Source organism: Plecotus auritus, assembly GCF_963455305.1.
Source record: "Plecotus auritus genome assembly, chromosome: 9".
NCBI classification, from domain to species: Eukaryota; Metazoa; Chordata; class Mammalia; order Chiroptera; family Vespertilionidae; genus Plecotus; species Plecotus auritus.
The window spans coordinates 151913596-151939527 of record NC_137783.1 but is presented as its reverse complement, the minus strand read 5'-3'; the positions used below and the strand labels follow the sequence as shown (position 1 = coordinate 151939527).

General features: G+C 49.0%; 1 protein-coding gene across 2 annotated transcripts; it reads right to left on the bottom strand.

Annotated features, from left to right (window-relative positions):
* Positions 1-1381: 1381 nt before the first annotated feature.
* Positions 1382-25932, bottom strand: LOC308234217 (phospholipase A and acyltransferase 3). 2 transcript variants are annotated; one of them, XM_080641648.1, is made up of 5 exons: positions 25840-25932; positions 25318-25395; positions 12306-12408; positions 11293-11561; positions 1382-5156 (listed from the first exon to the last, which is right to left on the bottom strand). In XM_080641648.1, the coding sequence occupies exons 2-5, from the start codon at positions 25330-25332 to the stop codon at positions 5055-5057; spliced, it is 489 nt and encodes a 162-aa protein (XP_080497774.1). In that variant the 5' UTR covers positions 25333-25395; positions 25840-25932; the 3' UTR covers positions 1382-5054. The 2 variants fall into 2 exon arrangements, with proteins under 2 accessions (XP_080497774.1, XP_080497775.1); XM_080641649.1 differs by having other exon boundaries at positions 2727-5156; positions 25318-25587; positions 25840-25918.

Genomic DNA, 25932 nt, shown 5'->3' with positions numbered 1-25932 from the left:
ACCGACTAAATTGAAGTTATCAGTGACTAAAGGGTCACAAAGCAGAGCTGTTGAGTTGTATGGCCTTGTGAGGCAGGATAGATAGCAGCTAGGGCAGGGGGAAGGGGGGAGGAAAAGAGGGAAGTTTTCTTACCCACGGAATAAAAAAGTCAGCAATCTTGGAACTTGCCGAGATAAAATTGCCAGATGTTCTCAGAAATTTGGGGGAAGCCACAACAATGTAAACGGGGGACCTGGAAATCTAGTCTGTTGCCCAAGATATCCAGCAGGGGGATCTTGAAACCTATAAGTTGGGGGAGGAATATAAAACCCTTGAATCCCCACCAGGTGGGGCGCTGAGACTAGCTGAGTTGCTTGCTTGTGCTTTATGCCAAGTGTATTTTTAATAAATGTTCTTGCTTTGCTTCAGCACTGCTTTTTGTCACTCATCTGAATTCTTTCTCAAAAGTGTGACAAGAGCCGAGGAGGGGAGAGGCCCCTTCAACTCAGGCAGCTCTCTGGTGACAGTATGACCTTCTTCAACTTTATTAGAGAAAGAATGCAAAATTAAGTTTCCCATGGGCAGTACACCAGAGTCACAATTGCTCAACATCTTTTTAAATATTTGTCAACATGGTAGTAATAGCATGGGATCTTGTTCACATATCTATGTTTATTGGTCATTTGTATTTACTCCCGTGAGCTCTGAGGGTGTTTCCAGAAGAAATTAGCATTTAAATTAGGAGACTGAGTAAAGAAGGCGACTCACCAATGTGGGCAGGCATCATCCAATCCACTGAGGGTCCAAACAGAACAAAAGGGTGGAGAAAAGACTAACTCTCTCTTCTTGAGCTGGGATGTCCATCTATGATGCCCTTGGACATCATAGTTCCTGTTTCTCAAGGCTTTGAAGTCCAGAGTTTACACCAATGACCTTAACACCTTATTTTCAGTCCTTTAGCCTCTCAACAAATTACACCACTGGCTTTTCTGGTTCATTGCTTGCAGATGATAGATTGTAAGACTTCTCGGCCTCCATAGCCATGTGAGCCAATTCATGTAATAAATCTCATATATCTATATCTGTATCTATATCTATATCCTATTGGTTCTTTTTCTCTGAAGAACCCTAACACATTGTCCTTTTCCCTTATTAAAAAACAAAATTCAAGCCCTAACCAGTTTGGCTCAGTGGATAGAGCATCGACCTGCGGACTCAAGGGTCCCAGGTTCGATTCCGGTCAAGGGCATGTACCTTGGTTGTGGGCACATCCCCAGTAGGGAGTGTGCAGGAGGCAGCTGATCGATGTTTCTCTCTCATGGATGTTTCCAACTCTATCCCTCTCTCTTCCTCTCTGTAAAAAAATCAATAAAATATATTTTTAAAAAAATTCAACCTAGTAAATTTGAAGATCTACTTGGCTTTATTAAGGAATTTATGAATGGGGCAACACCTCATCCAGCAAGTACATAGGCAATGTTAACATTAAAACATTCAAACCTGTAAAGAATTTTTGTGAGTTCATTTGAGCCAAACTGTCGACAATTGCCGAGAAGCAGAATCTCAATGGATTGGGATAATGCTCCAGAGAATGGTGGTTTTTCATCTATTTTTATACATTGCAATCAAAGGAGGGGACATGGGAGGGTTACAAGAAATCCACTGGTGATAAATTAGGGAGGCAGGAGAAGGCAAAGTGGGGAAACCTCTGGGATTGGATAAAAAGTAAAAGATAGACACATACTTAGGTGGGTAGAGGATAGTTAACAGTCAACAATTAACATGGTAACAACAACAATGAAGGACTTTATGCTATCTGCCCTGGCACCCTGGCACAACTGCTTGTGCCTTGAGGGGTCCAGAAAAAGGGAAGTTACAAGTTGCCCAGACATTTCAAGGATATGTTATCAGAGATACAAAAAGACAGACAGGCTCGGTTAAGGTAAAGGCTGACCTTGTCAGTGAAGATACCGGCCTAGGGCGGGACTACCCACCATCACTGCTTTTACTTCAGGTTTTAATTTCAGACCATCCTTGTGGTGACTTTAGGTCTCTGAGTTTGCAAGACCGCCATGCAGGCCTCCCCTGAGCCTGTCAGGTCAGCATGTGGCCCCTTTCGTCCATAGCACTCTGAGGGGTTGTACAAAATGAAAGGTGTTTTATAGGTGAAAGGGTAGGGCAAGCCGTGACCAGTTTGGCTCAGTGGACAGAGCATCAGCCTGTGGACTCAAGGGTCCCAGGTTCGATTCCGGTCAAGGACATGTACCTTGGTTGCGGGCACATCCCCAGTGGGGGGTGTGCAGGAGGCAGCTGATCGATGTTTCTAACTCTCTATCCCTCTCCCTTCCTCTCTGTAAAAAATCAATAAAATATATTTTTTTACAAAAGGGGGGTGCGTAGGGCAAGAGAGCTCTCAACAAAAGAAAAGAAAAGACTTTTTTTTAGATGGAGACCTGGGTTTGGAGGAGAGAAAGGGAACAGAAAGGCTTTTTATCATGCAGGTTGCCTCTTCTTTCTATGGGGGAGGAGGGTGGGGAATGAGCCTACAGGACAGATTACTTTACTGGTGCCCGACCAGAAAATTCCAAATTGGTTGATGAAGATTCAATTTCTGGAAGAGGTTGAGACTACAATCAAATCAGGTATTAAATCTAGGGTTGGTATCATGGGATTTTAGCACAAGCGATGCCTTTTGGGCCTATAGTTTTCTCTGTACCGTGTGTCAATGCAAGAAACATTCAAACTTGTAAGAATTTTTATGAGTTTATTTCATCCAAACTGATAACAATTGCTAAGAAGCAAAATCTCATCAGATTGAACAAATGCTCTAGAAAATGGCAGTTTTACCACTTGTTTTATACATCAGAGAGAGAGGAAAGAAAAAAGGGAAACATCAATTTGTTGTTCCACTTAATTGATTGATTCGTTGGTTAATCCTTGTAGGTGACTTGACCAGGGATCAAACCCAAAACCTTGGCACATCAGGACAATGCTCTAACCCACTGCGCTACCTGGCCAAGGCTAATGTTTGTGTTTTACTTGGCAAGTTTAACCCCTTTGCATTTATGGTGATTACCAATAGATTTGGCATGGGTTCTTCCATCTTACTTGGTTATTTCTTCACATTCCCGTTTTTTTATGCAATTTGTTCATGTATTTTCTAATTGAACTGGGTGTTTCTGTTCTGCTTTCTTGTGTTTTGAGGATGGAGAGAATAAAATGGAATAAACATGGATAAGAGAGTCACTTAAAATGGAAGGAGTTGAGCCCGGCCGGTGTGGCTCAGTTGGTTGAATGTTGTCCTGTGCACAAAAAGTTGCGTTAGATTCCCAGTCAGGGCACATACCCAGGTTGCTGGTTCGATCCCCAGGTGTGTGCCCAGCAGGAGAAAGCTGGCACGGAGCCATCTGTACGTCCCGAGGAAAGGAAAGGGTGCCTGAGCTCCTCTGTTTTCATCAGCAACCAAGGAAGAACCATGAGCCTTACTAACTGAAATTCTTTACTAAGGCAACCACAGGGCTAGTCACACACAGACCCTACAATGTTTCCCCACTAAAGGACACTGCATACCAGGAAGAGCGTCTGTCCTCTCTCCCTCCTGATCAAAGATTCATCTCACGAGTCTCAAAGCAATTGGATCGTTTCCACAGCAGGAGGTTCAGCAGCGACTCAACCTCATCTTTTCTGTGTGTCCCTTCCAGTTGATGCCAAACAACCATGCGAGCATGCGTACCCTAGTCGTAACTTCTAGTGTCAATGTACCTTCACTTACTTTTCTGCCTACATAAGTCCCTCTCACTCCCCCCAAGTCAGAGCACTGTTTCAAGGCTAGCCTTCAACGAGTCTTCAATAAAACTCTTTTCTTAAGTTTACAGAGTCCGTTTTCTTTTCCTTGACAGAATTCCAACAGACAGATGGTCCCCTGACAACCAGGGCTGACCACGGAAACATTCGCAGCACTAGTAGGGTATCTCTGAGGGACCCACAAAAGCCCCTTTGAGAGAAATGGTCACTTTGAACATCTTCTGAGCCCACAGGGCAGTAGCAGACCTCAAGGGACTCGCCACAAGGGGTCATTCTTTCCCCCAACCCCTCCCAGGAGGGTTGGACAGCAGGGAGGTCAGGCTTGGGGCCTGCCACACTGCCAACCCAGAAGGTGTGAGGCAACCACCATGTGACCTGGCCCCAACAGGAAAGAGCTGATTGGCCTAGTAGGGTCACCTGACCCAACAGCAGCCAATCAGTAGGCTGAACTAGGATGTGGTGAGCTGATTCCCTCTCAAAAATTTGAACTAGGAGCACCTGATAGGCAGTGGGAAGGGATAGAGCTGAGCTGATATGGGAAGGAAGGGCCAAAGGAGGGGATGTAGGATCAGAGACTTCGGGATTGTCCCAAGCCCAAAGGTGAGGAAGCAGGAGTTCTGGGGATGCGGGTGGGGGATGGGGGAAAGCAACAAGACAGAGGAAAGATGTGAAGAACAGAGGGGTAATAAGGCTGGTTTTAAGATTGGCAAGAGCATATGTTGAGTTTCTTTGTGGCAAAGGTTTGGTTTGGTTTGGTTTGGTTTGGTTTGGTTTGGTTTGGTTTGAGCTCCAGTGAATATGTGCAGACTCCGACTGCTGAGTCTAGAAGCCATCCTGGGTCTAGTTCCAGGCCACAGTCCTGACTATCCCGTGGTTCCTGTTCTTGTGTATCAACGAGGTCTTGCTGTCCAGTGTGTCCTCCCAACCAGAAACGCCCATTGCTTGAGATAACAGGAGTTGGACTGTGCGTCCTGCAAGGTCCAGAGTGCGGCCGCAAAGAGAAAGTCAAAGAACATCCCCGAAGGGCCAGGGCACGAACTGGCGTCACCAGAAACAGAGCCCGGCTGGGCCCTCAACGGACTTCACACCAGGCGATTCTTGCTGCATTTTCCCCAATAAAATCCTCCTTTATTGGGCTTTATTTAATTCTGTGAAAACACGCCTTATTATAAAAACAGAATGAAATCCATAAACCAAACCTCAAAACCTCTAGCAAAACAAGATCCCATTAAATTAGTAAAGTAATTGCTGGCAGGACAGTCCCTTCCACTCATTGCTTTTGTCGCTTGTTTCTTGAGATCACGGCTCCAATCAGGCCGACGGCTGCCAAGCCCACTCCTGCGATGCCAGCCGCCATGATGGCATCTCTGACCTGCAAGAGAGAGGAGGTGGGTCAGACTCTGTGTCGGGAATCTGAGTACAGGCTGTACAGTCCACAAGCATGTTCAGCTCATAGAGCCTCGCATGCCCCTTGGTCTCCATAACAAACTCAGAAGTCAACAAATATTGGCAAGGAAATGGGGAGAAGAGGGCTGGATGGGGAAAGAGTTGGCGGATGGAGCCAGCTGGCCAGGAAGGGACCTGGACTTGAAGAGGGAAACTCGATTCGCCCTGCGGGTATTTAAAGCACATGAATCCCCGTGGGTGGCTGTGGAAAGGACAGGGAGATGAAGCCAGGATGGCTGCGGTGCTGGCTGGCCAACGGGGAGCCCTGGAAGCTAGTGTGAGGTCAAGGAGGAATTGCTACTGAATCATCAATAAACACTGACCTCCATGAGGGCAAGGACCTCACATATCTTGTTCATTGCTGTATCCCCAGGGCCCGGCCAGGGGCCCGACCAGGCGCAAGCAACACCAGCTCCTGTGATAACGCAAAGGGAGAGCAAGCTCCCTCTTCAGCTCATAGCAACTGTCCCCAAGGAAGGCACATGGCCCAAATCAGCAAGGCGCAACTTTTTCCCACTGAAGGCTTGAAAGCGTGTCTTGAGCACAAATTGAGAAATCTCACCCCAAAACCAAGCCAGGCATTTAAGCAGAATCAAGAACAGCAAAGGAAATCAATCAATCAATTAATTAATTAATTAATTTTAAAAAGAACAGCAAAGGAAAAGATTCTTAATCATTGTATGCCAAGAAGTCCAATGAAGACAGTGTATCAAAAATCCCAGGAATAAGAAGGATGAAAATGTGGACTTGATACCCTGAACCCACATCCTTACATGACATGATCGCCACTGCCCTTGCTACTCTAACCACGTAGCTTGCCTGGATTGTATATGTGTGGCTGCCACAACCCCTAGTGACCAATGCAGGAAAGAATTTGGAGGTCCTCTGTGCATATATACACTGAGTGGCCAGATGATGATGATCTCTGAATGCATAATCATCTGGCCATTCAGTGTATATCCTATATAATAAAAGGCTAATATGCAAATTGTCCCCTTGACCAGGAGTTCTACCAGCAAGCAGGCCGGCCAACTGCCCATGTCCCCGACCCCTGGCCAGGCTGGCTGGACCCCACCCATGCACGAATTCATGCACCGGTCCTCTAATATATATATATGTATATATATATATATATATATACACACACACACACACACACACATATACACACACATACACACACACATATATATATACACACACACACACACACACACACTGAGTGGCCAGATTATTATGGGTTCAGAGATCATAATAATCTGGCCACTCAGTGTATACGCCAAATGTGTCCAGCTGTGTGAGACGTCAGGAGATACACCCGTGTAATTAACGTGACAAGGCACCCTTCAGTGATGTTCTTAGCAGCCAGAAAACATGATGACAGAATGGGAGGAAGCTACCGACCTGAGGTTTGACTGCTGCTCAGTCTTTAAACTTTCCCCTAAAAGGCAATGAGGCACGGCTTTGTGGCCGCCCTGGCTCTGCCGGGTGAACGTGCTAGGACGCCTGCGTAAATCCACTGCACCCAGTGTTTTCCTGGCTCGGCTCTGTGTCAGGTGGGAGACGTGGTTGGCGGATGATGGAGGAGGCACATGGTGCCCCAGTTCTCTACAGAGAAGAAATGCTGATGCCGCTGGATCACATAAAGGATACTTTGTCCAGGAAACAACAGCAACCCCATTGTCTGCGGTCACGCTGTGTGCAGAGTATAATGGAACGCAGGAAAGTGCTCTCTGGTTAGTCCTGGGAGTGCAAATGTTACAGGAAATCCATCCTGAGAGTCAGCACCACTGCAGATGCCACGGATGGCTTTCTGGTGCGAGGCCGGTGGGTCCAGCCCAGCCTCCGTGCTGAAACCACCGGGGTTCTGATCATGAACATGGGCTACGTGGTGTGCGTCAAGGGTCTTAACTCAGAATGCTATGAAGGAGAAACACTAAGAAATCCTTTTTTTTTTTTTTTTTTAGTGGACAAACTGAAATACTGTCAGACTACAGAAAATTCGCTGTCTATGCTACTACACAGCTTCTCTCCGTTGAGCGCCAGAATTGTTTCTGGGAAAAAGAAAATTCTAAGGTGCTTTCTGCAAATTCAGTAATGTTCTGAGTGGATAAAGGAACAGTGTTATTCTAAAAACAATTGGATTTTGACCACAAGAGGTTACGAAATAAAAATGGGTATAAGGTATTTGTATAGAAATCTAACTTTAATAATTACAATAGTAAAAAAATAATTCCTTGCAACTTATCCAGATTTATGTAATGTATGCATTACCATTGGCCACATCTTCAATTTCTCTTTATCCTAACATTTTATCTGATGAAGAGTAGACTTCACTATGAGTGTGGCTCCTAGTTGCTTTTTGAAGAAGTTCTATCCACAGGCCAGAAGGGACGGGCAAAAAATGTTCATAAAGTGATGAAAAGCAAGGATCTACAACCAAGATTGCTCTGCCCAGAAAAGCTGTCATTTAGAATTGAAGGACATATAAAGAGCTTCCCAGACAAGAACAAGTTAAAGGAATTCATCACCACCAAACCCTTATTGTGGTGAAATGTTAAAGGGTATTCTTTGAGAAGAAAAAATATATAAAAAATATGAACAATAGTATGTCAATAAATACATGTCTATTAACAAATGAATCTAAAAATCTATATATATAAAAGCCCAAGTGACCGTTATAACTGGTCAACTGAACAACCAGCCGACTGGTCACTATGACGCGCACTGACCATCATGGAGTAGACACTCAATGCAGAAGCTACCCCTGGTGGTCAGTGCACTCCCACAGCCAACCTCCCATGAACAGCCAACCTCCTATGGTCCCGCCCCCCCAGCCGGCCAGCCCTGATTGGCCCCGATCGGGACTGGACGAGATGGCCCCAATTGGCCCCAATCGCCAGCCAGGCCAAGGGACCCCACCCATGGACAAATTCGTGCACTGGGCCTCTAGTACAAAATAAGTGAAGAAGCAGAACAGAAACAGACTCATAGACACAGAAAATATTTTGATGGTTGCCAGATAAGAGGGGGTCAGGGCATGGGTAAAAAAAAGTGAAGGAATTAAGAAGTACAAATTGGCCCTAGCTGGTTTTGCTCAGTGGATAGAGTGTCAGCCTGCGGACTGAAGGGTCCCAGGTTCGATTCTGTTCAGGGGCACATACCCGGTTGCGGGCTTGATCCCCAGTAGGGAGTGTACAGGAGGCAGCCAATCAATCATTGGTGTTTCTATCTCCCTCTCCCTCCCTTACTCTTCCTCTCTGAAATCAATAAAAAATATTTTAAAATAAAAAAATAAAGCACAAACCACACATTTTAGTCTTAATCCATTACTGCCCTTTCTTTAAAATGTATGTTTTTTTCTTTTTTTTTTTAATTTCAGAGAGGTAGGACATTTTCAACATCCACTAAACCACCATGCTCATGAGATGGGAGACGTGTGGAAATTACCTTTTTGTCTGCTCACATCATGTATTACAACCATTACTCACCAGGCCAGTAGTTCTCAGCTGGGGACCGATTTGCCTTACCCTCTGGGGGAAATGTGGCAACAGTTACAGACATTTTGTTTCTCATACCTGGCCGAGAGGAAGTGCTACTGACACCTAGTGGGGAGAGGCCACAGGTGCTACTAACCTCCTTGCAATGCACAGAGCAAGTCATGACAATGAAGAATTGTCTTCATGGTCAATAACCCAAAATGTCAGTAGTACTGAGGTTGATAAACCCTCATTTTTAGGCCAAGAAATGAAAGAGGGGATCTTTGGAAACAGTATAGACGGCACCTTTGCTTTGTAATATATTCTCGTTTCTTTTTTTTTTTTGGGGGGGGGGTCCAGTAGAATTGCTTATGCTGTTTTATTGTTGCTGTGTTGCCACTGTTGTTGCCTTTCCAGAGGGTGGGTGGTGCATAGGGCTAAAGCCATAGGGAGAAAAGCGTGGTGTGTCCAATTTTCAATGCTTCATTTTGCAAGCAGAGTTGAATTGTTTCTATAGAGTAAACTATTTCTTAGTGATTTTACTATCTCAAAGTTGAAATTATAGTTAATTGCCCTGAATATTATTCATGCCTAGTGACATATGTATTTATGAAATTATGTCACAATTTTGTATTGACTTATAACTCTTCATTTATATAAACCTGTCTGTTCTTTAGTCTATTAATAATCAATGGAAAATAATAAAAAATGAGATGACTAGGAGATAGATTATAAATCTACCAAATCTTCCTAATGCCGCACCCTGAATTTATAGAGTATCTTATTGCTTTCAGTTCCTTTTTTTTTTTTTTTTTTTTTTTTTTTGGAAACATCAATGATGAGAGAGAATCATGGATCAGCTGCCTCCTGCACACCCCACAATGGGGATTGAGCCCGAAACCCGGGCATGTGCCCCAACCGGGAATTGAACCTTGATCTTCTGGTTCATAGGTCGATGCTCAACCACCGAGCCACACCAGCCGGGCTACTTTCAAGTTTCTATAGTGACTTTTACTTCAGGTTTATTGCTTCCTAGGAGTATGGAAATTTACCTGAAGTAAAAGCCACCTGGGAATGAGGGCCTCAATTGTTAGGCAAAATCACCAATGATGAAAACAGATTTATTGAGCATAAGTTTCTCTTTTTTATGTGATAGTGTCACTGCTACTTTTTAGAAAAACTTCTTCTATACCCAAATCTATCAATAAACGTTAGTTTTCTAATTTAAAATAAATAAATAAATAAATGGAAAACAGGACAGAGACAATAACAAAATCAGAGGAGCAGTCTGGGGGTCCAACATCGAATTAGAGTTTCAGAATGAGAGAAGAGAAAATGGAAATTTTCCCAGAACTGAAGGAAAAGGGTTTCCAGAGTGAAAAGAATCATCAAGTGCCCAGCACAATACATAAAAATAGATCCACACAGGTATATCATCGTGACATTTCAGAGCACTGAAGGTAAAGAAAAGATTCTATAGCTTCTGGAAAGAAAAAGTAGGTCACATGCAAAGGATCCAAAATCTGAACCATTTCAGACTTCTCGTCAACAAGAGCATTAGTTACCTGACAATGAAGCAATGCCTTCAAATTGGGGGCATGGGGGGGGGGGGAGATATACTCTTTTGCATCAATTTGCACCTAAGAACTTTTCCAGTGTTTTCACACACAAAAAATAAATGGTACATGCCAAAACCGGTTTGGCTCAGTGGATAGAGCGTCAGCCTGTGGACTGAAAGGTCCTGGGTTCGATTCCGGTCAAGGGCATGTAACTTGGTTGCGGGCACATCCCCAGTAGGAGGTGTGCAGGAGGCAGCTGATCGATGTTTCTCTCTCATCGATGTTTCTAACTCTCTATCCCTCTTCCTTCCTCTCTGTAAAAAATCAATAAAATATATATTTTAAAAAAAATAAAAAATAAATGGTACTGAAAGAGTAGGAAGGGAGAGGAGTGAGTGAGAGAGAACAGGAAAGAAGTTAGCTACCCCGGAGAAAAAGAGATTCCAAAAAAGAGAGATCGTGGCCAAAATCAGACTTAGCAAATGAACAAGACTGCATCCCTGGCGCCTCCTGGACTGACCCTGGGGTTGCAGCAGGCCTGGGAACAGAGCCTTTCACACGCATGAAGAGCCGTGTCAGACAGACCTGGCTTCCAATCCCACCGCTGCTGCTTATCAGCACGGTTGTAGATGCCCAGGAAGACACAAGTCCCAGGTCTGCAGACTCAACACAGATTTGTTTGGTCAAACAAATGGTCATCGACAAGTTCCTTAAGTGCGGTGAGCCTCGGCTTCCCCATCTGTAAAGTGGGGATAATAAAACCCGCCTCTGGGCCTGTGGGAAGGGTCCAGGGAGGCCTTGGCAACGGGGGTGACATCACCTCCTAACTGAACTGCTCTACTCTGCTGACTGGCAGTTCTCCCCACCCTCATCCCTACCCCGACTCAGTCCCTCGAGGGCAGGGATTCTGTCCCTGCTGTTTTGTCTCGTTCGTGCCTCCGCCTCCACCCCGGCCTGGCCCACACGGATGCCCAGCCACTGGCAGCGGAGGGAACGGGGACAGGGACCCAGGCTGAGGACGCACCTGGTCGCTGCGGGGGACTCCGTAGCGCAGCTCGTTCACGAAGTGCTCACAGTTCTCGCTGGTCAGCTTGTAGAGCATCTCCTGCCCCACCAGCTCCTCCGCCCGCTGCACGATCTTGCTGGGAGGCAGCGGGGCGTACTTCCCGTCATGCTTGTTATTGACATGGTACTTGTCTTTGCCGGCCACAAAATAAAGCAGCTCCTTCTTCACTATGGCCTTGTCGGTCAGGGCGGACATGAGGCTGGCCGCCCCGGCTCCCGCGATTTCACCTGTGGTTTCAAAGAGGAAACTGAGCGATGGCCCAGGGCTCACAGCGGCCTTCTGGCTGGGCACCCACCCTGGGCAGATGAACACAGATATTTTAAGTAAAATAAATGGTTATCGACAAGTTCCTTAAGGGCAGATGAGCAGACGTGGAAAGGGAAAGAGGGGAGGGTCAGACACGTGCTGTGTGGCTTGGGGGCAGGTGCTTGTGGTCTCTGGGCCCTGGTTTCCTCATCTGAAATCAGCAGCAGTGACGGTCCGTGATTCGGGGTGATTTTGTTGTAACCGAGAGTGGCGGGCCTTCTGCGCCCTGTGCCGCCTCAGAGGCCCTCTCGGTTATGCGGACGGGAGCCCTGCGCGCACCCGTCTCCCTGGGCCAACAGAGTGTGAACCTCCTGCGATCCTATCGGGGCCCCACGTCCTCGGCGTATACAACGCCGACTACGGTAGGAAGGTGGGGGATCTGCACCTTCTGGGAACAAAGGGACCAAAACCCCATAGCTGCTCCCTGCGAGGTGACGCCAGGGAGGCCCGTGGGCTCCCCGGCACGGCCTGGCCGGGGCTGAGGCGCTGGAAGCGGCCGCATAGCAGCGTTTGGAAACCATTGCCCCGACCAAACTGCCTTCTTGCAGCACTCAGCACCCACCGCCAGTCCAGGAACCAAGAGAACACGGGGTCACCTTTGCCCACAGCTCCCCGTCTCCCTCTCCCCCCGGCCCAAGCACAGTGGAGGCCCCGGGCATCCTTACTTGGGGGGGCCAGGTGGACCACATATCCATCCCCAACGTAGATGGCCCAGTGTCTGTAGAAGGGGCGGAAAATCTCAATCAGGTCTCCAGGGTTGGGCTCTGGCTGCAAAACCAAGAACAGGGCTGTTAGAGGCGGTCGGGACGAGATCGTGGAAGCCTGGGGCAGAGGCTGAGGTCCCTGCCCGATGCTGTCAAATCAGAAGTGTGTCCGCAGAGGGTCCACAACCTGGCCTGGGACCTGATCGAGAACTGGTGATGCGTGTATGCGTGTGCATATGCGTGTGTGCGTGTGCACGTGTGCGCGTGTGCGTGTGTGAACCCTTCCTCCCCTCTGCTGTACCCACACCAACATGTGTGGGTTTTCCACACCAAACAATTCAATCTTCCGTGAGCACGAACCACCCACCCTTAACGCAGACCCCACAGGTTAAAGGCTCGGTCCCACAAGACTGCCCCCCGCAATTCAGCTGCCAGTCACGGGTCCAAGTTGTCACCTGAGCTTCTGACCAACCAGCTGTACATTGGGAGTTCCCACAACCCCCTCCTCAGCTCCAGTGATTTCCTAGAGTGGCTCACGGAACTCAGGAAAACTGTTTACTTACTGGCTTTCCAGCTTATCACGGAAGGGTACCGCTCAGGCACCGCCAGATGGAAGAGATGCACAGGGCAAGGGGTGTGGGGAGGGGCCCAGCCCACGCCCTCTCCCAGCGCCTCCACGCGTTCGCCAGGCCCTTACAGCACGGCGTGTATGGAGGCTACACTAGGCGGGCACGATGGATTCGATCATTGGCCATTAGTGACTGACTCAACCCCAGACCGCTTAACACAGGGCTGCCTCCTCGGGCTCTGAGCCCTCATCACCTCATTAGCATAAACTCAGGTATGGTTGAAAAGGGCTTTTTATGGGGGGGAAAAAAAACTACTCTCACCCAATCGCTCAGAAAATTACCAGGGTTTTAGGAACTGTGTGCCAGAAACTGGGGAAGAAGACCAAACAGGCATTTCTTTTTTTCTTTTTCTTTTTCATGGATAGAAATATCAACGATGAGAGAGAATCATGGATCGGCTGCCTCCTGCACGCCCCCTACTGGGGATCGAGCCCACCACCTGGGCATGGGCTCTTGACTGGAATCGAACCTGGGACCCTTCAGTCCGCAGGCCGATGCTATCCGCTGAGCCAAACCAGCTAAGGGCCAAATATGCATTTCTTATTCTATCACAATGAAGTGTGTGGGGGAGTGTGTGTGTGTGTGTGTGTGTGTGTGTGTGTGTGAGAGAGAGAGAGAGAGAGAGAGAGAGAGAGAGAGAGAGAGAGTGCAGGAGAAGGTGGGGAGGGTGCTGAAATCCCTCTGAGAGGCCCACCCTGTTAGGGGAGCACGAACAGAGCTTGACAAACATTCCGAGAGGTTCAAGATCACTTTCGGTCAATATTATTGAGGTGCCAACACGGTGGGCTAAGTGCCGAGGGTGGGGACATCGGGACTGGGACCGGAATCAGGGGTGAGAGCCTCTCTGGTCCAAGCCAACCTTAAATCTCTTTAATGAGCCAGGAAACCATCCCTTTGGGACACATACAGCGCCGTGAAGGGTGGGTCGGGGGCTGCCCACATCCCGCCCCCACGCTCTCTGCCTGGCTGAGAGATTCCATCAGAGCGGAGGAGGGCAGAACGAGGCAGCCTTGCACGGACTCCTTAGGGATAAAAACAGGCAGTGGGACTAGAAATGCACACACGGTACGGGGCGGGCGGGGGGTGAATATTTTCACAGGAATTTCACAGATCTTCTCTTAAGCAGCAATTAGCATTTATATTTCCAAATACACACGAGCTGAAAACAGGATACCCCCCCAAGGAAACTTCCTTTTAAAAACTTTTTTCAAAAAGAAGTCAAAGGAGGGGCACTTGCCCACGGGGCCCTGCGTACTAGTTAGAAGCAAGGGCTCGCTGTCCCCATGGCAACGAGGGTCACCTTTTAGGCACAGTGCTGAGTGGAACGTGAGAATGAGAGCCGCAACACAATACCGCTCCCATCAATTAAAGATGTCCCACAGGACCCAGGAACGCACGTCTTATGAGAGCCGCCCCTGAAAAAGAAAATTTTAAACAGCAACAACAGCAAGAAAAGAATCGCACAGCGTAAAGAACCCCACAGGCAGCACACTGGTGCTGGCCCCCTGGGAGCATGGAGTAAGGGAACCAAATGGACAACCACCCCTCGAGAGAGGGCCTGCCGGCGGCCGGCAGCCAGGAGCTAAGGGCGCGGCTCTCCTTCGAGCACGGAGATCTCACTAGAGCAGGCGTCCTCAAACCACGGCCCGCGGCCCGCCGAGGACATGGATCCGGCCCGCCGGGTGCCGCTGCCTGTCCTGCTTAGCAGCCGACGCGTCCCGGGCCCGCAGCGCGCATAGGAATTTGTTCATAGTTTTTTTTTTAAACTATAGTCCGGCCCTCCCACGGTCTGAGGGACAGGGACCTGGCCCCCTGTTTAAAAAGGTTGAGGACCCCTGCAGAGGAACAATGACTTCATGACAGACACAAGCCAAGTCAGCTGAATCCAAATCAAGGACTCGAGAAATCCTGTTGTAAAGTCAGAAGCACACGTTCTGCAGTCCAGGCGCCAGCTCGGTGCCTCTGCTTGTTTCTGCGTGCAAGCTCAGGGTGGTTTCTACGCTGGAGGAAAAGTCAAAAGACTACTATTTAGTGACACGTGAAATTCACACGTCAAACGGTAGGTGCCAGTGTCCACACCGTTTCCTGGCCCGCGGCCACACCCCGGCACCTGCATTGTCCACGGATGCTTTCTACACGGCAGAGCTGAGTCACTGAGTGGAGACCCTAGGGCCTGCGGGACCTAAAATCTTCACTCTCGGGCCCTTTGCAAAAGGTTTGCGCCTCCTGTCATAAAGGGATCGGCGGTGCGGCCTCCTTGCTCGGCTTGGGGACCAGCAGGAAGCGCTGGGGGGAGCTGCCTCTTTGCAGGGCACGGCTGGGAGCCGGGGCCTCTCACCCAGCCCGGGCGGTGACGATGGCGAAGCTGAGCCTGCACCCACGGGATCGTAGGACAAAAAGCCTTTATCCTCCCCGCACCAACAGAGCCACAGAGGGCTGTGGAGCAGCCGTTTTCCTCAGCAAGCCAATTGAAACACACTTTCTGGCCTCCCACACTCACACTGGAAACACGACCTAAACAACCACAGATAAAAACCCATCGAGTAAGTTATTCCACATCCATATGCACAGCCACGAGAGAGAAGGAGGTGGATTTTCACGGGCAAACATGGAAATAATCGAAAAAAGTATGCTGAGAAGCATTATTATCTCCATTTTTGCTTAAAATACATGTTTATACATTTATAAAGCAAAATGTAATATATACTATGTATGACCTGAGGAAAAGACACCAAACTGTTGTGTATTATGTACTGTGGGGGAGGGGGGGGGTTGGGACTTTAATATTTTATACTGTATGATTTAATTGGTTTTTTACCAAGATGAATCCTTCCACGATAAAAAATGTTTTAAGATGTTTAGATGGGCAAAAACCCCTCATGATGATGAACTTGCATTTTTTTAACTGAAAAAGGAGAACATTATCTCTTTTTTAAAAAAATACATTTTATTGATATTTTACAGAGAGGAAGGGAGAGGGATAGCTAGAAACATCGATGAGAGAGAAACATCGATCAGCTGCCTCCTGCACACCTCCTACTGGGGATGTGCCTGCAACCAAGGTACATGCCCTTGACCGGAATCGAACCTGGGACTCTTCAGTCCGCAGGCCGATGCTCTATCCACTGAGCCAAACCGGTTTCGACGAGAACATTATCTTGAAACCATCTCCCATCTGGAACCTGCGACTATGACCATGTTACTGCTGCTTAAACATAAGTAATATAGCCCAGCATCGACCTATGAACTAGGTCACAGCCGTGGGCAAACTACGGCTCGCGGGCCGGATCCGGCTGTTCTATCCGGTTCTCTTGCTCTCCCCTCCGCTCCTTTACTTTGAATTTATATTAGTTCACACAAACACTCCATCCATGCTTTTGTTCTGGCCCTCCGGTCCAGTTTAAGAACCCATTGTGGCCCTCGAGTCAAAAAGTTTGCCCACCCCTGAACTAGGAGGTCACGGTTCAATTCCCCGTCAGTAAAGATGCTAATAGACTTCCCTATGCATGGGAAAAAATACCACAAGCAAACTGTCTTGGCCAATTGGAAGAAAATTACAGAAAAACAGTTAATAGCCATAACCCCGTGGTCGGCAAACTGCGGCTTGCAAGCCACATGAGGCTCTTTGGTCCCTTGAGTGTGGCTCTTCCACAAAATACCACGGCCTGGGCGAGTCTATTTTGAAAAAGTGGCATTAGAAGAAGTTTAAAAAATTTGGCTCTCAAAAGAAATTTCAATCGTTGTACTGTTGATATTTGGCTCTGTTGACTAATGAGTTTGCCGACCACTGCCCTAACCGGTTTGGCTCAGTGGATAGAGCGTCGGCCTGTGGACTGAAGGGTCCCAGGTTTCAATTCCGGTCAAGGGCATGTACATTGGTTGAAGGCACATCCCCAGTAGGGGGTGTGCAGGAGGCAGCTGATAGGTGTTTCTCTCTCATCGATGTTTCTCTCTATCCCTCTCCCTTCCTCTCTGTAAAAAAATCAATAAAATATATTTTTTTTTAAAAAAAAAAACAGTTAATATCTTTAACAGATAAAGAGTTTTTATAAGTCCATAAAATATATTTCAAGCCCTAGCTGGTTTGGCTCAGTGGATAGAGCATCGGCCTGCGGACTGAAGGGTCCCAGGTTTGATTCCGGTCAAGGGCACATACCTGGGTTGTGGGCTGGATCCCCAGTAGGGGGCATGCAGGAGGCAGCTGATCAATGATTCTCTCTCATCATTGATGTTTCTATCCCTCTCTCCCTCTCCCTTCCCCTCTGAAATCAATAAAAATATATTTTTAAAAAATAAGCAATACCGCCATGCTGGTATGGCTCAGTGGTTGAGCATCAACCCATGAACCAGGAGATCATGGTTTGATTCCCAGTCAGGGCACATGCCTAGGTTTCAGACTCAAACCCCAGTAAGGGACGCACAAGAGGCAACCAATCAATAATTCTCTCTCATCATTGATATTTCTCTCTCTCCTCCCCTCTCCCTTCCTCTCTCTGGGATTAATTTAAAAATATTTTTTAAAAGTAATACTTAAATGTAACAGAAAGCCACAAAGCAATCTATAATAATAAAAGCATAATAAGCTAATTAGACTGGACGTCCTTCCAGACGTCCTTCCTTCCAGACAAAGCCACAGCAGGCAGGGGCCAAGACCCTTGCACAAATTTCATGCATCGGGCCTCTAGTTTTTTTAATAATACAGATGGATGTGTATCAGATCTTGGAATTAGGAAAGACACTAAGGATAAAGGCTAAAGAAAAACGCATGAAGTAAAAGATGAAAAGGTTTTATAATTTTTTAATGTTAAAGTTCCTATTATTGAAAGTTTCTATTATTGCCTATTACGTTCATATTTCCTTAAAAGGGAAAATGATCCCCACAGTCCCAGGTGCCCAGGCAGCTGTGCTTCACACCATGTGATGTGATCAAACTGGACTAGATCTAGCTGGACTAGAGGGCCTCAGGGCCCCAAGCAGGTCAGCATCCTATGATCCACCGTTGAGACGTGGAGCTGGACCAATCAAATCCCCTCTCTCTCAAAAATTTGAACCAAGAAATGAAAAAGAAGAATAGCTTTTTGGCAGTAGGGGCTGAAGCTGAAAAATCGTGACGTAAGGAGGCAAGAAAGACGCCATGGACCATGGGTGGGAGGAGACACCACCAACTCGGACCAAATGGAAGCCCCCGGTAATAGCGGGAGAGAAGGGAGCAGGCATATGAAGAGAGCTAGCTGAGCCCTGGCCAGTGTGGCTGCTGGCTGGGCGTTGACCATACACCAAAAGGCTGGTGGTTTGACTCCCAGTCGGGGGATATGCTCAGGTTGTGGCTCTGTCCTCGGTGAGGGGCGTGCAGGAGGCAGCCAGTCGATGTTCTGTTCTCACATCTCTCTCTCTCTCTCTCTCTCTCTCTCTCTCTGTCTGTCTGAAAATCAATTAAAAATTTTTAAAAAAAGAAAGAAAGAGCCCTGGCCGGTTTGGCTCAGTGGATAGAGCGTTGGCCTGCGGACTCAAGGGTCCCGGGTTCGATTCCAGTCAAGGGCATGTACCTTGGTTGCGGGCACATCCCCAGTAGGAGGTGTGCAGGAGGCAGCTGATCGATGTTTCTCTCTCATCGGTGTTTCTGGCTCTCTATCCCTCTCCCTTCCTCTCTGTAAAAAATCAATAAAATATATCAAAAAAAAAAAAAAAGAAAGAAAGCCGAGTCACATCCATGTGGATGGCAGAGCACTAGAGTGGAGATGCATAAACTCCGGAGGCTGGAATGCCTGGAACCACCTGGACCCTGACGCCTCCCAGCTGTAGGCCCTGGCTGGCCTGGCCTCATGATAGCTCCTGCTGTTGGGTTTTCACAGACTCCCCTCCCGCTCCACAGAGGTCCTCAGACCACAGCTGCTTTCCTTGGACTAGCTGAGTGGTGGCTTGTTCCACGGAGAGCCAGACTAGCTCACCTAGGCATGGGGGAAATACCACAAGCAAGCTGTCTGGGCCAACCGGAAGGAAATTACAGAAACACAGTTAATATCTTCAACAGAAAAAGAGTTTTTATAAATCCATAAAATATATTTCAAGCCCTAGCTGGTTTGGCTCAGTGGATAGAGAGTCAGCCTGGGGAGTGAAGGGTCCCAGGTTCGATTCTGATCAAGGGCATGTACCTTGGTTGCAGGCACATTGCCAGTAGGGGGTGTGCAGGAGGCAGCTGATTGATGTTTCTCTCTCATCGATGTTTCTAACTCTCTATCCCTCTCTCTTCCTCTCTGTAAAAAAAACAATAAAATATATTTTTAAAAAAATAAATAAAATAAAATAAAACATTCCAGGCGATTCTACTGTGCAGCCCAGGAGAGGGTGTCTGAAGGGGAGAGGGTGTCTGAAGGGGAGAGGGTGTCTGAAGGGGAGAGGGTGTCTGAAGGGGAGAGGGGGTGAGCCCGAAAGGTTCGTCTGAGATGAGCAGTCAGACCTCATTTCGCAGGAGGGAAACTGAGGCTGAGAGGGATGAGGTCACCTACCAGGGTCAGCCTGAAAGCGGCCCCGCCCCTGCCCCGCCACAGGGAAAGGGACACATCCCTGTAGCAGATCTCAGCAGGCCGCCCTGCAGCTCTGACCCGGGGCCAGCCCTCGGCCGTGGGCACTGGGCAGGGCCCGAGAGGGAAGCAAGGGCACTTTTATTTTATTTTATTTTATTTTTAAATATATTTTATTGATTTTTACAGAGAGGAAGGGAGAGGGATAGAGAATTAGAAACATCGATGAGAGAGAAACATCGATCAGCTGCCTCCTGCACACCTCCCACTGGGGATGTGCCCGCAACCAAGGTACATGCCCTTGACCGGAATCGAACCCGGGACCCTTCAGTCCGCAGGCCGACGCTCTATCCACTGAGCCACACCGGTTTCGGCAGCAGGGGCACTTTTAGAAGGATTTCTATCCAAGGGTTGAAACCCACCAAAGAGAACGCCTTTCACTGGAGGCCCCTGGGAAGGGCTCCAGTCCGCCCACACTCGGCCCGTTAGCCCCGCCGCCCGGCGCCTGCCACTTCGGTTTTGTGATGAAATATTCCAGGCGCAGAAAAAATGCAGAGAGTGGGCTGTGTTTCAGTCAAGGTGGATGCAGTCTTCAGGAACAGTACACTGGTCACAGCCTGGGGCTCAGAGCCGGGCAGCCTGGGTTCAAGTCCCGGCTCTGCTCCTTACTAACTGGATAGTCCGGGGCAAGCGACTCCGTTTCTCCAGGCTCCGTTTCCTCCACTGTAAAATGGGAGTCATTACAGCACCTGATTCGTGGACATCTCCTGAGGATCAAGTAAGCTCAGACCTACGACACACTCAGCAAGTACCGCCCTGCACGTAGGGCGCGTTCTAGAGGGGGCAGGGTTTTTTTGTTTGTTTGATTTTGGGAGAGAGAGAGACGCGGATCTGTTGATTCACTTATTCATGCATTCATTGGTTGATTCTTGTAGGTGTCCTGACTGGAGATCGAACCCAGAACCTTGGCGCGTCGGGAGGATGCTCTAACCAACGGAGCTACCCAGCCAGGCCACAGAAGGCGCGTTTTGCTGCCACGGCTCTATTTTTGGTTTGGGAAGGCCGAAGGCAGTTCCGGGACCAGCTGGAGACACTCGGGATGTTGTGAAACCCGATCTGGGAGCAAGGTCCTCGCCCTGCTGGGTGAGTGTGGCAATCCCGAGCCCCCTCCCCTGCATCTCTCACACTCTGGGCAAATGTCTAGAAGCTGGGGATTTCAAAACCAAAGGCCCTGCAGTCCCAGGGGGGAAGGGACTGGCCAGCTGGGAGAGGGGAGTTTCCGTGACCGCGTTCTAGGAAGAGAAGAAAGCCCTGAGGACTTGGCTGTCCATCCCAGCCAGCTGAGGCTGCCTGTCGCAGTCCAACCGAGGCAGAGCCCCTCTCTGCAATGTTGCTGTGTGACCTCCAGGAGTCACTTAACCTCTCTGAGCGTCTCTGGTAGAGCGGGGCTATTAAGATCCAACAGGCAGGGTCTGTGTGTAAAATAAATAACAGGGGAAAGTTGGAGACCTGCTCATGTCCAGGAGAGGGCTGAGACCTGTACCCCAGGTGGGGTGGGTGCAGGGAGCATGCGGAGGAGGCCTGACTGCCCAGCCTCCCCAGCCTCAGGCCCAGAGAGAAGATGGAGGAGGGGTTGGGCTGACACATTACCTCTGCCCTTGCCAGCTGCCTGGGAAAGGGACAGTGTTGATCCCAGCAGGCACCAGGCCCAGTGGCCCAAAGGTCATGGGTATTCTGGGGAAAAACTCATCCACCCTCCCAGGCTCTTGCCCTCCAGGCCCCAGGCCTGTTCTGTGTGTCCAACCCCACCCCACTTGAATCGGGAAACCACCTCCATCCCCACCAGGCACCGCTGGGGTTTCCACACATATCTGGATCCTTATATCCTTACAGCCGTCCAGCTCACCAGGAAAGGGCTCAGAGATGGGAAGTAACTTGCCCAAGGTCTCAGAGCTCTCTGAGAAGTAGTGCCAGGATCCAAGGCCAAGATCTTTTCCACAATACCACGCAATTCGCACAAAGGTCCTGTCATCCGATGACAGCCCCATGGCACACGTTGCCTCTGCATCACTGTACTCTCGGCCTGAAATTCTCTTGGCTGTTCCCTGGCAAACTCCTACTCATCCCTCAAGACAGGCTCAACGTCTCCACCCGCGCTGCCTCCCCGAAGCCCCAGCAGAGTCGCTGCTGCCTCCAAAGTCACAGCCCCGCTGTCCAGTGACTCTAACTGTGGGCTGAGCCCATGGGAAGGGGTGATCACTTTCCATGCCCAGCCGGCCAGCTAGGCGGAGCAGCCAGCCTGGCACATACAGGTTCTCAGCGGAGGCGGCGGGGGGGGGGGGGGGGGGAGGGAGGGGGGAGAACCCTGCAGGCCCTGAAGCCTCACTGCTCTTTGAGGAGGGTCCTCTTCCCCCTGCCCCTCTGTGCCCCTTAGGTAGCTCTGCAGAGACCTGCTAGACCAGGCAAACAGAGGGTCAGAGAGAAGCGAGTCTAGAAAGTCAGAGGCCAGAGAAAGCCCATCCATTTCCCCATGTTCTGGACTCAGTTTCACTTGGATATTCGCTTCCCCAGCAGCAGCTGCTCAACAAGACACAGATTAAGGACAGGGGGTGGAGGAGGGGGAACAGGGGGTGGAGGAAGAAGGACAGAGGCTCCTGGCCTACTTACTCTAAGCACATTTGGAACACAGACAGGAGAGAAACAGGGACACACCAGCGCTGGCACTGACCGGGAGGCGTTCCGGGCTGGACAGAGGGCTTAAGGCAGTGGTCAGCAAACTCCTTAGTCCACAGAGCCAAATATCAACAGGACAACGATTGAAATTTCTTTGGAGAGCCACATTTTTAAACTTAAACTTCTTCTAACGCCACTTCTTCAAAATAGACTCGCCCAGGCCGTGGTATTTTGTGGAAGAGCCACACTCCAGGGGCCAAAGAGCCGCATGAGGCTCGCGAGCCGCGGTTTGCCGACCACTGGCTTAGGGAAGCCGAGGCCCTAGGCAGACGCACAGCCTCTCCATCCCAGCGCAGTCTGGGGAGCTGCTGTGCCAACAGCTAACCTTTGTCTAGTCCTAAGAGCGGGCAGCGACACAGCCAGAGTGGGACGGTGCCAGCCGTATTCCCTGGGTGCAAAGAGGAGTGAGCTGTCGGTGGAGAATTTTAAAACAATAATAAGACACACCAAAAGCCAGTCTCCTGTTTATCATCTCCACGTGCTGACAATTTTAGAGAAAATCAGCGCGATTTTGTGGCCCTAAGTTTTTATTTCTGCAGATTTAAGTTGTATTTCTGAGATTTAATAATATATATGTGAGCCTCAAGCTAGCCTGTTTTTATTTCTTATTCTTTAAAAACCTTTGTCCTGCCCTAACCGGTTTGGCTCAGTGGCTAGAGCGTCGGCCTGGGGACTGAGGGGTCCCGGGTTCGATTCCGGTCAAGGGCATGTACCTTGGTTGCGGGCACATCCCCAGTGGGGGGTGTGCAGGAGGCAGCTGATCGATGTCTCTCTCTCATCGATGTTTCTAACTCTCTATCCCTCTCCCTTCTTCTCTGTGAAAAATCAGTAAAATATATTTAAAAAAATAATAAAAACCTTTGTCCTGAACATGGAAGTTTAATCAGAGCACCCAGTTAGACAGTCAGCCCCCAGCACTCGCTTGGCTACACGTGTCTGTCCCAAAGGTAATTTCCCAAACAGCTCAGCAGGGTCCAAGCTCACTTCTTTTTTTTTTTTTTAATATATTTTATTGATTTTTTACAGAGAAGAAGGGAGAGGGATAGAGAGTTAGAAACATCGATGAGAGAGAAACATCGATCAGCTGCCTCCTGCACACCCCCTGCTGGGGATGTGCCCTCAACCAGGGTACATGCCCCTGACCGGAATCGAACCTGGGACCTTTCAGTCCGCAGGCCAACGCTCTATCCACTGCGCCAAACCGGTGAGGGCCGAGCTCACTTTTGACAGGATTTGTGTCGCCAACATTTTCCTGTGCTTGCCCAGTGCCAAGAAACACAAACAGAAGTGTTTGAAAGCCTGGGTCATTTTCACCAAGAACTAGACTCTCGTTCGAAAGCAATGGATTAAACACGTGTCTCCATCACTCAGCCATCTCCTCTGATTTTTGCAGGAAAAAAACAACATGGGAGAATTTTGCCAAATAAGATAAAAACTCATGATGATTTTTCTGGTGAAGATGTTTTAGTAAAAATGTTTCAAATGTGGAGGTATTGAAGAGCCACCAGAATTGATTTTTCAGAAGATATAGGTAGTATTGCAATTTCTGGAGTGTATTATGAAATGGGGTTTTTAATGAATCTCTGACTAACTTATCCGAATGTTTATGGCCTTTTCTATTTGTATATCTGTTGTTTCATATGCGAGAAGCTTTTGAAATTAAAATTAATAAAAAGTGTTCTTCAATCAACTGTGAGCAATGATGAGCTGACAAATCTAACTCTACTGAATTCTGAACATTAATAAGCAAAGAATCATTTTTAAAATGTCTTTAAGAAGAGCAACTTAGACAAAGTCATGGACAACTTTTCAGAAGTTAAAGTTCCAGAACAGAAACTGTAACGTCAGTGCCTTCCTGTGACCAACCTGTATGTAAGAATAACTTTTTTTCAAAAATACCTTAAAGCAATTAAAACCTATTCATTAATCCATTACTTTTTTCTATTTTTTCTCTATAACATTTACTTTCCACTTTTTTATTTTGTCACTGGCATGAGTTCATATACAAAGCTCAATAAAAGAAAAGTTTTACTGTTTCTTATTACTATTCATTATTATCATTATTCATTTCATTATTATTACTGAAAACAATGTTGTCAGATGAAGGAGAGGGATATTTAAAAATGGCCACTCCAGGTATCAAGTATGCCAGGTACCCCGGTGCCAGGCACCTGTGAAGCTGTTTAATAATAATAAAAAATCAGCCCTAACCGGTTTGGCTCAGTGGATAGAGCATCGGCCTGTGGACTGAAGGGTCCCGGGTTCGATTCCGGTCAAGGGCATGTACCTTGGTTGCGGGCACATCCCCAGTAGGGAGTGTGCAAGAGGCAGCTGAATCGATGTTTCTAACTCTCTGTACCTCTCCTTTCCTCTCTGTAAAAAATCAATAAAATATATCTTTAAAAATAATAATAATAATAATAATAAATCATAATCGCAATAGAGAGTTGTGGTTGAGCACTTCGCGTGCGTGCAAAGCTCTGTTCTGAGCACTTCCTCAGTCTTCAGTCATAAGATCTTCACTCGAGAAGCGGAATGGATTTGAAACTTGACCCAAGTTCCCGTCAGGTGCTGGGGAACAGGTCCCCGGGGGTCTGCCTCCCAGGCTGTGCCGGGCACCCCTCTGCGGCCAGAAGTGCCAAGTTGGAAGGGAGCATTTGCAAAGCCCCTTTCTGACCCCTGAACCGCATCACGGGTTAGAGAACAAGTGAAAGCTGGGCAGTCGCTGACCGGGCGGTCACGAGGCGTATCAGCTGAGACCAGAAAAAGCCACTGTGATCAGACCCAGCGGCACCTGGGGCCACGGTCCAGCCCCGGGGGCCAGTGCAGGGGTCTGGTCTGACTCCGCGGGCAGCGCAGGCCTCGGTGGGGCAAGGCGCCCCTGGCTGCCTCCCTCTTCCTGCAGGTCCTGCCTTCCCCGGGGCAAGGTCAGATACTGAGACAACCCCAGCAGGTGCCTGCCGCCCACACCTGACACGGGATGCCCAGGGCGGGTGAGGGTGTGGCCTCTCTGGCGTGAGAACTCGGGCGTCACCACTAAAACACGGCCCCCGCCCAGCCCAGCCCAGCCCACGCCTGCCCCGCACTTACAATGGGCGCCCGCATCTTCTCTCCTGCTGTGGGCCCTCAGTTGCAGGCTGGAGTTTGCTTTGTCAGCTGCGTGAATGCCTGAGGCAGGGGGAGCAGGGGTTCATGATGTCAGTAACAGGTAGCAGTGTCCCCAAGATCCCAGGGGGGACGGCGGCTCCGGCAAGGAGACTGTGCGGTCTGTCGGTCTCTGATCCTTCTGGGAACAACCGGCTCCCCCTCCATAGGAGTCCCTCGCTTGCCTCCTCCCTGCCCTGTGGAAGGACGAACCCCCTGATGGGGGCAGAGGGGTTCACCAGAGACCTGGGAGGCGGGGGCGCAGCTGCGGGAGCGCAATAGGGTCGCCTGCTAGGCGGCCGCGCCCCAACAGTCAGCTGCGCCACCGGCCGGAGGTGCTGGGAGGCGGCAGCTGCTCCCTAACTTGTCGGCCCTGCCTCACCCAACTTCTCCATCTCCCACAGGATCGGGAGAGCCACCCCAGCCCCTCACCCTTCCTTAAGTCCGGGAAGGAACCGCCCCACCCACCTCTCGGACAGACGGACGTGGGAGGCTGCGAGGCTGCGAGGCCGGGCGCAGCGGCACAGGGACGGGTTTAAAGGCCTCAGTCCCGCCCAGCGT